General features: G+C 38.6%; 1 protein-coding gene across 1 annotated transcript in view; it reads left to right on the top strand.

Annotated features, from left to right (window-relative positions):
- Positions 1 to 14,164, top strand: part of LOC133534924 (transmembrane channel-like protein 3) — a 111,225-nt gene that overhangs the window by 40,491 nt on the left and 56,570 nt on the right. The window contains exons 5-9 of the mRNA XM_061874250.1: positions 901 to 1,007; positions 6,382 to 6,480; positions 6,651 to 6,793; positions 10,694 to 10,841; positions 10,959 to 11,002. Of these exons, the coding sequence (XP_061730234.1) occupies positions 901 to 1,007; positions 6,382 to 6,480; positions 6,651 to 6,793; positions 10,694 to 10,841; positions 10,959 to 11,002 (541 nt within the window). The remainder of the gene's footprint in view (positions 1 to 900; positions 1,008 to 6,381; positions 6,481 to 6,650; positions 6,794 to 10,693; positions 10,842 to 10,958; positions 11,003 to 14,164) is intronic.

Here is a 14,164-nt window from a genome sequence, read left to right as displayed (position 1 = left end):
AAATGTACCGTACGATTTCTTGTTAAAATAGAACTAATAATGTAATTTTTTTGTGGTCCCTTTTATTTAGGCAATTATCATCCATTTTCTACCGCTTATTCCCTTTTGGGGTCGCTGGCGCCTATCTCAGGTACAATCGGGCGGAAGGCGGGGTACACCCTGGACAAGTCGCCACCTCATCGCAGGGCCAACACAGATAGACAGACAACATTCACACTCACATTCACACACTAGGGCCAATTTAGTGTTGCCAATCAATCTATCCCCAGGTGCATGTCTTTGGAAGTGGGAGGAAGCCGGAGTACCCGGAGGGAACCCACGCAGTCACGGGGAGAACATGCAAACTCCACACAGAAAGATCCCGAGCCTGGATTTGAACCCAGGACTGCAGGACCTTCGTATTGTGAGGCAGACGCACTAACCCCTCTGCCACCGTGAAGCCTAGGCAATTTTCAAAGTATCAAAATATATTTTGGTACTGGTAAAACATTTGTATTGGGAAAACCCTACTACTGACCCACACAGCATTTGAAGGTGTCTTCATCATCATTTGTACTAATTATGATCAGGATCTAAACTTGTGGAGCCGAGTTATTAACGTTTCGTTTTTTGTGGCGAGCCATCACATCAACGCCCACATCTTATGGCGTTGGCAAAATTTGTTCGCAATTTATCATCGCCTGTATGTGTAGTACCTTTAATTTTAAATGTGACATTCATTCAATGACGTCTTCATTTTGATTGTGTGGGTTATTTTGGAGTTTGGATGCCCTCCACCTACTGCACCAAAGCTATAAACTTAGGGGAAACACTGACCTATTGTCTTTTTAAAATCCTTAATTTTTGATGGTATGATATGATATTGTTTTACACTATAATCTGATGTCTGTTTGTCTGGAGGCCATTTTGGATCTGGTGTGGCCTCCTACTTCATATTTCTACGCTGGCTGTTTGGGATCAACATTGTCCTCACCATCATGACTGGAGCATTCATCGTCTTACCAGAGGTCAGCACTGCACGCTATGCACATTTTAGCTACTAAATACACACAGAGTGCTTCATTGGGCTTTAACGGTACACATATTGCTAATCAGATTTTTGATTTTTTTATTACAAAACCTTTAATTTGTTTACAGCGGCATGCTGTCCTATATTGTACATATTAAGAGTGATATTATGTTTTGTTACTACTGTAGTTGCTACATCAAGACAGGCAAAATATATATCTTATTAAGTCTAAGGATGGGTACCGAATTCGATCCTTTATAAGTACAGGTCAAATTCTGATTCACCGATTCACATACAAGCACACAGAGCTAAATCAGCTGCACTGCCTCCAGGTCAGCAATCACTAAATGGTGGACTTCAATCTGCATTAGACCATGTGACTGCCTTTTCCAGACCAGTCAATGGAAAATATAATATAATGACATTGAAGTATAATACCTGGTGATGCACCATATTTTCGGCAATGGAAAAATTTTGACCAAAATGGCCTAATGCAGCATTTTTCTAAATACTTTTATTACCAAAAGAATCCTGCATATAACCGGATGTTGCGATGAAGCAAGCAGGGTACCTGGTTTTGTCTGGACAACATGTCTGCAGTGTGGACATACAGTGGTACTTCAATTTACAAGCTCAAGTGGTTCGATAACAGAGCTCGTAATGCAAAACACTCTAATCTCTAATCAGCCTTGCCCATTGAAATGAAATTAAATCAACATTATCCGTACTTGGCCCCCAAAACATCACCATTTTAAAATGTGATATACATTTTAAAAAGATAAACTAACTTTTACATAAGCAGTACAAAGAAATGTCGAACTTCATCGGATCTTGAACAGGGTTTGTGAAAAAGAAAAGATCGTATGTTGAGGCAAATTTCCACATAAGAAACATTGTAAACATGAATCATTTGTTCCAGCTTACATAAGTCCCTAAATGGGATTCCATGCTGAAACTATTAATATTGGATCTTCACCGATAAGGACAATTAAAGGCCTACTGAAATGAGATTTTCTTATTTAAACGGGGATAGCAGGTCCATTCTATGTGTCATACTCGATCATTTCCCGATATTGCCATATTTTTGCTGAAAGGATTTAGTAGAGAACATCCACGATAAAGTTCGCAACTGGAGAAAAGCCCTGCCTCTACTGGAAGTCACAGACGATGACGTCACCCGTGTGATGGCTCCTCATATATTCACATTGATTTTAATGGGAGCCTCCGACAAAAAGAGCTATTCGGACCGAGAAAACGACAATTTCCCCATTAATTTGAGCGAGGATGAAAGATTCGTGTTTGAGGATATTGATAGCGATGGACTAGAAAAAAACAAAAAAAAAACGCGATTGCAATCGCGTTGCATTGAGACAGATTCATATGTTTTTAGAGACATTTACTACGATAATTCTGGGAAATCCCTGATCTTTCTATTGTGATGCTAGTGTTTTAGTGAGTTTAACAGTAACTGATAGTCGGAAGTGTACGTCCACGGCCGGGTGTTGACGCGCAGTGTCTCAGGGAAGTCGACGGCAGCTGTACGGGAGGCAGAATTTCAGCTGATATCCGGTAAGTGCCGACTTTTTAACCACAATTTTCCCACTGAAACCTGCTGGTTGACATGTTGTCGGGATCCATGTCCATTCTGATCCATAGGAAAGTTTCACCTCCGTGAATTTTAAACAAGGAATCACCGTGTGTTTGTGTGGCTAAAGGCTAAAGCTTCCCAACTCAATCTTTCTACTTTGACTTCGCCAATATTGATTGAACAAATTGCAAAAGATTCAGCAACAAAGATCTCTAAAATACTGTGTAATTATGCCGTTAAAGCAGACGACTTTTAGCTGTGTGTGTGTGCAGCGCTCATATTCATACCAGCCCGTGACGTCACGAAGTACATGTCATCATTACGCGACGTTTTCAAGAAAAAAGTCCCGGGAAATTTAAAATTGCAATTTAGTAAACTAAAAAGGCCGTATTGGCATGTGTTGCAATGTTAATATTTCATCATTGATATATAAACTATCAGACTGCGCGGTGGGTAGTAGTGGGTTTCAGTTGGCCTTTAAATTGTTTTAGTAGTAGTTTGTAATGTTTATTACTTGAGGGCATTATCAATAATTGGTGGATATATAATGAATATTTGCTTGATTATTTATTAGCAAATATGAAGATATATTATTTTTGTCAGCATCATAGAATGTACAGAACACATATTAATGGTACAAGTACAGAAATGGATTTTGAAGAGTATGTTTTATTGCTACAACCATGTAAATATACACATGATTATGGTGGCTTAATTCATGTAAAATCAGAACTTCGTAGTATACATTTATTTCTATGTTACTTTCGTTTTAATTAGGCCATTATTAGTAGATATTTCATTGGAAATCTAGCATTGAAGCACAGAAGAGAGCTGGAGTAAATGCCAGTAGATTTATGATTGCTGACATCGGGAGTTATCCTATCTCCGATTCCCCAGTGGGACAAATTTTATGGTCCATTGGTTGCAACTCAATGTCCTCTGTGTCCTTTTCTCAGCTTCACATTGAGTCATGTCATCCAACATCAAACGTAATGGATGATCTGCCAGGTTTTTAGTGCTTCTCCCTCTTTCCTGTAAATGTTGCTTTGAAATCAAGAGAGTTCTATAAATATTCAAAGGTATTCTACAAAATCATATTCAACTTACATTTAATGTTATGTTAAATTATGCTTAGGGAAGGTTACCTTGCGCATTTAAACCGACACTGGCAACGGGGAATCAATACAGGTATTCAATGCTACCAAATACAATTTTTGTACTTTTGTGTGTTTATGTGGTAACAAATGTTAACTGATTGATAACAAAACCTTCTTTTTTTAATTAACAGTGAGTTGATAAAAAATAACTCTCCTGTCTAGTTGTTGTGTTTTCTAACACTTTTGAGTCTCATTTGCAAACGTTACATAGGAGACTTTAAACATAGTTGGAATTCCAAGACATTAGATGTAAGTAGTGTGTGGACTACAGTGTGTTGTCCTAGTTATGAAGTAGTCTTTGCCATTAATTTTAATGTACCAGTCCTGTATTTTGCTGCATCCACAAAGTGTTTGTACTGTAAGTATTGTACTCATTACAAATCAGCTGTTTGATTGTAACTGCATCTTAATTGTTGTTTTGATTACCAAATTTGGATATTTTGAAATTCCTTCCATCCATTTTCTACCGATTATTCCCTTTGGGGTCGCGGGGGGCGCTGGCGCCTATCTCAGCTACAATCGGGGGGAAAGGGGGGTACAGCCTTGACAAGTCGCCACCTCATCACAGGGCCGACGCAGATAGACAGACAACAGTCACACTCACATTCACACACTAGGGACCATTTAGTGTTGCCAATCAACCTATCCCCAGGTGCATGTCTTTGGAAGTGGGAGGAAGCCGGAGTACCCGGAGGGAACCCACGCATTCACAGGGAGAACATGCACACTCCACACAGAAAGATCCCGTGCCCAGGATTGAGCCCCGAACTTTTGTATTGTGAGGCACATGTACTAACCCCTTTTACACCGTGCTGCCCAAAAATGAATCAGTGTATTCAACATTAAAATGAGTGCAGACATTTTCTCAAGGTTTAATATAATTATGATTCATTTTGGTTTTTATTTTAAATTATTTTTTAATGAAGAAAATTGATGGATGGATAGATACTAAACATTTTCACTTTCATATATTCTTGTTTTAAATACGCTATTGTATTTTTAAAAATTCAACATTATAACTACATTTTTTCCGTTTCCAAGTTTATTTTTTATACACGTTCTACCAGGTATGTATTCTTTGTCGACACGAAAAATTGCAACATTACCTAGAAGCAATCTGGCTGAGTCTGCTATGTTCGGACACCAAGTGCTTGAGTTAGTGCAGTGAGTTCTGCGACTGGAAGCGATATCTGGTGAACAAGGGTGCTGGGTCAAATGCAGAGAATAATTTTGCCACACCTAGTTTGTGTGTGACAATAATTAGTACTTTAACTTTAACTTTAACTTTAATTTTCTTGGATGAGCGGCGAAACGTCTTCCAAAACAAATAAAACAGTCCAGTTGCTATCGATTGAATGCCCTGAAATGACATTGACCTGAATGAATGAGAACATTCAGAGACACAAATAACATGTGTTGTTTTATGAGAATGTATTTTGTTCATTTGTAAACAAAATTTGTATTATGGTTTTAAAAAAGAACTTTGTTTGCTAATCTTTTTTATAAATTTTAAATCCTTTTTTTTAAATCTTTTTTTGTTTGCATATTTAATTTTTGTTTGATTGCATAAAATAACTCCATATTGAAACTGACCAGTAAAAAGGCTGCTAACATATGTTTTAGAGTCCACAAGATCAAAGTTGCTTTACAACCAAACTGAAGAAAGCATATTGTTTATTAAGGACATTTTTTTATTTATTTATAAACAAAATTAATATTTTGGTATAAATAAAATAGTTTTGTTTTCATAACAAGACACAAGTTGATCTCTATAACTCAAAAGGCACCACTTTTAAAGGCTCACAGTCACATATAACATTATGGATACTATATTATGTACTCAAACTTAATCAAACATCTCTCAAAGCCAAATGACAGATATTTGAAGGTTTTTAAAAACAGTCACTCAATCATCCATCCATCCATTTTCTACCGCTTATTCCCTTTGGGGCCGCGGGGGCCACTGGTGCCTATCTCAGCTACAATCAGGCGGAAGGCGGGGTACACCCCGGACAAGTCGCCACCTCATCGCAGGGCCAACACAGATAGACAGACAACATTCACACTCCCATTCGATCAATCAAGGTTTTTTTTATATAGCCCTAAATCACAAGTGTCTCAAAGTGCTGCACAAGCCACAAAGACACCCGTGCAACAGAGTCCACATAAAGGCAAGGAAAAACTCACCCCAGTGGGACGTCAATGTGAATGACTATGAGAAACCTTGGAGAAAACCACATATGTGGGCAGACCCCCCTAGTAAAACCGTAATGCAATAGTTACTTATACGGGTAATTAATGACATGTATTAAGGAGCTCTGATAGTATTTTGATTTCTTTAGGAATAAGTAACGATAATTATGTATTTCTAAAAGTATTTTTCTCAACACATTCAAACTATTCTAGAATCAAGACAAAAACTTCCATGTGTCCTGTAATTCCACATTTACTGCACAGCATTTTAGTTCAGCTTCATCTGCGAGCACTTACAAGTACTTTAGGATCTTCATAAACTACCACTTTCCATAAACTAAATTATAAACAGTTTTGATTTTACACCACAATTAATCCTGCATTTCACTCTTTCTGTGTTATAACAAAAACATGTAATATTTTGTTTGAGCTAGCTGCTTGCTGGAGCCCCATTTGGAACAACCAGGAGTAAAACTATTCCCAAGGAGCACCTGGCTTCTGCTCAAGACCTGGACACCATCTGGTCTCTTGGGGCAAGACTCTTTCACTTTTTATTTTTCTATCAATAGCACACTATCTATACTGTATGTACTGTACTATTCAATATTTTTGCTTTACTGTGTCCCTGCCTTGTACTTCAAGGCTAATTGAACTTATCATATAAAGTATCTCCGTTGTAATGTGTGTCATCTACCCTCCATAGGGTTACCTCCAGTACTCTGTGTTATTCTACGGTTACTACGGCAGGGTACGGAAAATTGGGAGTGCAGGGTACCGGCTGCCCCTTGCCTACTTCTTGGTTGGGATGGCTGTCTTTGCCTACAGTTTCATCATTCTCTTAAGAAAGTAAGTGGGATATTTTTTTGTCATTTTAAGCAAATATTTTAGGTGGGGGCTAAGCCTCTGTTCTAAAGACTTAGTCTGATAAATAGATAGATAGATAGATAGATAGATAGATAGATAGATAGATAGATAGATAGATAGATAGATAGATAGATAGTACTTTATTGATTCCTTCAGGAGAGTTCCTGCAGGAAAATTAAAAGCCTGGTGTATGTCCAAGATGGATGAAGCTTATATGAAAGTAGACTTTGATGGTTAGTGTGTATACCGTATTTACTTAAATAGCCGCCAGGGAGCTAATTAATTTAAAACCTCTTCTCATTCCTGCGCTTATTTAAGGCATGCGGTAAAATTAAGCAGGCGCTGTTAATTTTAAAACCTCTTCTCACCCCTGCACTTACTAATGGCATGCAGTTAAAAATTGAGTGAGGTATAAAAAAAAAAATAAATAAATAAAAAATTATTCTGCGGCCGCATCCTGGTGTTTGGGGACGCATGCATATCGCTGCTTCTCATACGAGATTGCAATGCATACTTGCTCAACAGCCATACCTTTTATACTGATGGTTGTGATATAAACAACTTTAACACTCTTACTAATATGCGCCACACTCTGTGAACCCACACCAAACACATTTCTGGAGAACATTGGCTCTGTAACACATTATAAACGCAACATAATAATTACCCAGAATTCCAATGCATCCATGACTCTTGGCTATATTAAACACGCGCCCCCAACCCCGGCCACATCAACCGATGCACGGAGAGGGGGTGGGGGCGGGGTTTGGTGCTAGCGGGGTAAATAATACAGCCAAGAGTCATGGATGCATTGGAATTCTGGGTAATTCTTATGTTGCGTTTATAATGTGTTACAGAGCCAATGTTCTCCAGAAATGTGTTTGTTATTCTTGTTTGGTTAGGGTTCACAGAGTGTGGCGCATATTAGTAAGAGTGTGAAAGTTGTTTTATATCACAACCATCAGTGTGATCTGTATGGATGTGGAACAAGACCCCTGGTTTACACATAGTAAAGGCAATAATAAACTCCTCTGCCATTTTGGAAATGACGATAGGTGAAGCGTCACTCGTGATGTCACGACTTTGACCCGGCGGTAAAAGTAAGCATGCGCCAAGCCAATTTGGGGAGCGAGTTTGACTCGGCAGTAATTCGAGGCAGGCGCATATTACATGCCTGACGGCTATTGACGGAAATACGGTATATGAAAAAAGTAGATATCTTTACTAAAAGTGTCCGTAAAAATGGCTTCACAGAATAACGGCGTTACTAACTGATTAATTAACTTGATGTACGTTACAAAACCCTTACCGATACGAGTAAAGTAATGTGGCACACTACATTTGTTGTGAACAGCTTTGGAATCCCAGCAAGTTCACATCAGGTAGTCGCTCTTTACAGCCACTGCACGCACGCACACACACACACACGCAGACACACGCATGTGCTACGACTGCTACTACTACTACTCCTACCGGAAATAATGAAGGTGGCGATCATCAACAATAATAATCCAACAACACCCCTTTTGTGAAATAGCAGAGACACAGCCATTGATGCATGTTCAAATGCTTCATTAACTATCAGTGATAACATTCCACAAGAGCTGCTGTCAACAATCACCTCCCAGTCTGCAGACTAACTAACTTGACTCTCGACAGATCCTTGTAGTTCGCTGAGCTCCACACAAGGATCTGGGATCGAGGACAAGTCAAACTCCTTCAAGATAATGAACCAATCAGGCGGGATTTCATAGTTGTGACGTAGCACCAAAGCGACTGTTTGATTCAAACAACAATGACGGCATGCAGCGAGGAGTCGTGTGCTTACATTGATTCTGCTATTGCAACTGTTTTGTCGAATCTATCGAATATTAATTCTTTAAATTAATTCATTGATTATTTTCGCACTGTCGTTATCCAATTTGTCGGTTTTTCTGTTTTGGATTTCCCACCGTCATGGTTGATTTGGATGTGAGAGGTTGAAGTAGCACGCCATTCAAGCGAACGGATAAGTAGTTTATCCAATCACATACAATGATTTTTTTTACAAGGCCCCGCCTTCTGAAATACATCTCCTATTGAGAAGTCCCAGATCTTTGTGTGGAGCTCAGCAAACTACAAGGATCTGGCGAGAGTCAGGTTACGGATTACCAATGCTGAGGTAAAACAGCCAATGAGCGCGCCCTCACTGACTTCAAGTGTCACTTAGCAAAAGGCTCCGACTTTTACAGGCAGACACTCATGCACTCTTCTCTCATGAAACATATGTCAACAGCATGTTACCATCAATTGATTAACGTAGACCCCCGACTTTACCAAGTTGAAAAACTTATTCGGGTGTTACCATTTAGTGGTCAAGTATACGGAATATGTACTGTATTGTGCAATCTACTAAAGAATGTTTCAATCAATCAAAAAGGCAAACACCAGATATATGAATGTTTAAAAAAAGGTGATACATTATTTACTTTATATAGTAATTAATTACATCTACTAAGGAATAATTATGTTAGTAATTCAGTTATTTTTTGGGGAAAGTAACAAATAACTGTAATTATTTAATTTGTTCTAACATTGTTTACCAATGGATACGAGTAAACACAGGGTATCCGCGGATCCTTAAAAAGTCGTAAAAAGTCTTAAATTCATGTATCTAAAATTAAGGCCTTAAAAAGTATTACATTTATTAGAAATTCCTAAAATGGTCTTAAATTCAGTACTCAATGGTCTTAAATTGTCGGGCCAGTTTTTTTTTTTTTTTCTTCGGGCCACGTCTTTGAGTAAAAGTTACGGCACGTCTTTGAGTAAAAGTGAGTGATTTCAGCTCACTCGTTTTTTCTTTGTATCTCTTCAGGAGATACAAAGAAAATATGAGTGAGCTGAAAGAAATAGAGGCAGAATTCGTAAATGAGAACACCCAGCTGAAGCTCAACTGAGGCTCATTAGAGTGTGTGTTCAGTGTTTTGTTGTTGATGTTATAATACTGTTTTGCACTATTATTGACCAAATGTAATTTATCTTTACCCTCACTTCGGTTATTATGTTTTTACTGGTTTTGGTGTTGGTTTGTTTGTTTTGGATGTCAAAGTTTTTGGATCTCTCAAGATTTTTGATAAGCTGTTTGCCAGAGTGGTGCTTATCAGTTTGTTTATTAATAAACATACAAAAAGTAAACTTGACTGATTGTCATTGAGGTTGTAGTACAGTGGGATCCCCAACCATCGCTTATATTTATAGATTTTTTTATTATTTTTTTCGGTCATAAATTTCATTCAAGGTGGCATTAAAAAGGTCTTAAAAAGTCTTAAATTTGACTTGCTGAAACCTGCAGATACCCTGAAACAAAGATGTTTGTTCAGTTAGTTTTAGTGATAAAGGATTTTGTCGGAGTAGGACCACAAAACAGAGAGGAAAGAAATTAAAATAATTACAAAAAGAAGTGATACAGTAGTGAGATAAAAACAAAGGTGTAGAGAGTAACAAGTAAACACTACATGGCAGCGCCAGGACAGAGCCCCGGCCCCGAGGAACGTGAGTGAAGCCAGAGCAGAGGAGAAGAACAAGACTGGAAGGGTGAAGCAATGTGTGTGCTTGCGCTTAAATGATCTATTTTTTGAAATACAAAAAGTTGGGTTGAGCTTTTAGCTGACATTCTCCTGGTTCATGTTCATGCAAGCGTCATATATCAGTTACGCAAGCAACCCAACTGCGACCATGCTATTGCTTGTCCAGGGATTTTAAGTAAATAATAAAGTAAAGAGGTCATATTATTAGGTATTATCAAATGATCATTTTATCAGAATGTGCTTAATTGGCCAAATATGTTTAACATATTTCTATTGTCTGTGTCTGTCATTTTTTCACTGTATAACATTTATGTAGAATGGCCAAGAACTCCAGACTCAGTCTGGCCAGCGCTTCTGATGAAAACTTCACATTCTGTTGGAGAGTGTTTTGTGCTTGGGATTATTTAATTGGAAACCCAGAGGCTGCAGAAAGCAAAGGAGCGGCTATCGTCAACAATATCCGGGTCAGACTATACACTCATTTCTCTTCATACTCCATGTGCAGCTCCAACCTGGAATACGATCTACTATAGGTTTGCTTTTTACCCCTAAAGACAGATAGTGAAAGTTTTCTTTTGTAGGAAGCCATTGTGGAGGAGCAGGAAAAGAAGAAAGATACCAGCCTGTGAGTATCTTGTGATTACACAAACTTTAGTTAATCATATGTTTTTTTTGATGACAGTATGAGCCCACAAAAGGTGACTTCGTCCAACAGTGTTTACCCTAGCTTGCCAAGATACCTTTGGTGGTGGTGGAGGCGGGTCAATATGACATAGTTGTACAATTTACATAATCATAAAAATGATGCAGGTATTTTCTTTGAAAAGGTAAAGGCAAATGTTGTGCAGACATTTAAAAATAAATGTGTGTTATTATAAATTAGTATCAACATATATGTTTTCATATCTTGTATCGTTTTGCTCTATTTTTATATTGTTGCTGCTTATTTTACAATGTAACACAGGTCGTATACCTATGGCGGCTGCTGGTCTTTCAGTAGAGCATGGGTGTCAAACTCTGGCCCGCGGGCCAAATCTGGCCAGCCGTGTAATTTAATTTGGCCCTTGAGGCAATATCAATTTAGCATTAGAGCTGGCCCGCCGGTACTATACAGCGTTGGTGCCGCTGTAACACCGCATTCACCGCTAATACTCATACTTGCCAACCCTCCTAATTTTCCCGGTAGACTCCCGAAGTTCAGTGCCCCTCCCGAAAATCTCCCGGGGCAACCATTCTCCCGAATTTCTACCGACTTCCACCTGGACAACTATATTGGGGGCGTGCATTTAAGGCACTGCCTTTAGCGTTCTCTACAACCTGTCGTCACGTCCGCTTTTCCTCCATACTAACAGCGTGTCACATAATATTTGTGGCATTTACACACACACACGCACAAGTGAATGCAAGGCATACTTGGTCAACAGCCATACAGGTCACACTGAGGGTGGCCGTATAAACAACTTTAGCACTGTTACAAATATGCGCCACACTGTGAACCCACACCAAACAAGAATGACAAACACATTTCGGGTGAACATCCGCACCGTAACACAACAGAACGAATACCCAGAATCCCTTGCAGTACTAAATCTTCCGGTAAACTTCCAGCAAACTGACCAATAATTTACGTTTTATTCATGCATTTTCTCTTGCTACTTCAAGGCTTGAATGTTTGGTTTATTCATTATTGTTATTTTATTTTCAAATGTATTATTAGCCTGTGGAAAAAAAATTGATATTTACCTGAGAAGATTGCAAATAGAAAAAAAGGCATAACATTTTTATTAAAATTTTATTTCATATGCCATTGATATCTTTTTAATTACTATTATTATTATTTGAAACTGAATTTTGCATGTCACTAACGTTATATAAGCCTTGCTTGTTCAATATTTAATGCAAAACTTGTTTGGGTCCCTATTAAAAGGTTAATCTGTTCGACCTTGGCCCGCGGCTTTGTTCTGTTTAAAATTTTGGCCCACTCTGTATTTGAGTTTGACACTCCTTCAGTAGAGGAAGCAAATTTTCAGTTGCTCTCTTAATCAGTGGCCTAGGGCAGTGGTTCTCAAATGGGGGTACGCGTACCCCTAGGCGTACTTGAAGGTATGCCAAGGGGTACGTGAGATTTTTGAAAAATATTCTAAAAATAGCAACAATCAAAAAATCCTTTATAAATATATTTATTGAATAATACTTCAACAAAATATGAATGTAAGTTCATAAAGTGTGAAAAGAAATGCAACAATGCAATATTCAGTGTTGACAGCTAGATTTTTTGTGGACATGTTCCATAAATATTGATGTTAAAGATGTATTTTTTTGTGAAAAAATGTTTAGAATTAGGTTCATGAATCCGGATGGATCTCGAATAAAAATCCCCAAAGAGGACACTTTAAGTTGATGATTACCTCTATGTGTAGAAATCTTGTTTTATAATTGAATCACTTGTTTATTTTTAAACAGGTTTTTAGTTATATATTTTTCCTAATAGTTCAAGAAAGACCACTACAAATAAGCTAAATTTTGCATTGTTATACAATTTAATAAATCAGAAACTGATGACATAGTGCTGTATTTTACTTCTTTATCTCTTTTTTTCAACCAAAAATGCTTTGCTCTGATTAGGGGGTACTTGAATTTAAAAAATGTTCACAGAGGGTACATCACTGAAAAAAGGTTGAGAACCACTGGCCTAGGGGTTAGAGTGTCCGCCCTGAGATCGGTAGGTTGTGAGTTGAAACCCCGGCCGCGTCATACCAAAGACTATAAAAATGGGACCCATTACCTCCCTGCTTGGCATTTAGCATCAAGGGTTGGAATTGGGGGTTAAAACACAAAAAATGATTACCGGGCACGGCCACTGCTGCTGCTTACTGCTCCCCTCACCTCCCAGGGGGTGAACAAGGGGATGGATCAAATGCAGAGGACAAATTTCACCATACTTAGTGTGTGTGTGACAATCATTGGTACTTTAACTTTAGCTTTAACTTCAACACAAATACAGTCTCAAATGACAAATAATAAATATATAGATGCTAGATTAAAAAAACAAAAAAAACAGCATTTACAGGATTTTAAAATGATTCCAATTAACACGGAACAACAAGAGGTCACTACACTTGGGGTGCACACTTGTACGTGTGCAGCAGAGCCAACTGTACTAACGTCAACATAGAAAGAGGTAAAAAGAAGCTAAACTACAGTAATCCACAAAAGTAATTTACTTAATGAGTTCAATCCCCCCATGGATGAGATGGCGACTTGTCCAGGGTGCACCCCGCCTTCCGCCCGAATGCAGCTGAGATAGGCACCAGCACCCCCCGCAATCCCGAACGGGACAAGCGGTAGAAATGGATGGATGGATGGATGGATGGAATTCATCACACTTGTTTTCAAGGTGGCCGACAGGAGCACAGCAACATCCAAACGCTCAAAAGAAATAAATGATCTTAAACTTAAAAAACACAAACACCACGAAACACATTCATGAGAGAAATGCAGCAACTTCATGAAATAAAATGAGTCAAACATGCTAACAGCAAGTTAGCCAGGTTACAAGTAGCGCCTGGATAAATGGACATTTAACATAACTAATACCTTTATTCAGGGGCGCCGCTAGGGATTTTGGACCCCATGGAAAGAATCTTTACAGGGCCCCTCTGTATTATAATTTCATCATCATTAGGGGCCTCTCTGGGCCCCCCTCCATCATGGGCCCCTAGAATCCATCACCTTTACCCCCCCTTTTCGGCGCCCCTGCCTTTACAGAAGCCTCTTGTTGGCAAAC

The sequence above is a fragment of the Nerophis ophidion genome, linkage group LG02 (genome assembly GCF_033978795.1).
Source record: "Nerophis ophidion isolate RoL-2023_Sa linkage group LG02, RoL_Noph_v1.0, whole genome shotgun sequence".
In the NCBI taxonomy this organism is placed as follows: domain Eukaryota; kingdom Metazoa; phylum Chordata; class Actinopteri; order Syngnathiformes; family Syngnathidae; genus Nerophis; species Nerophis ophidion.
Note: the sequence above shows the minus strand (reverse complement) of the source record. Positions and strands in the feature narration are given on the sequence as shown.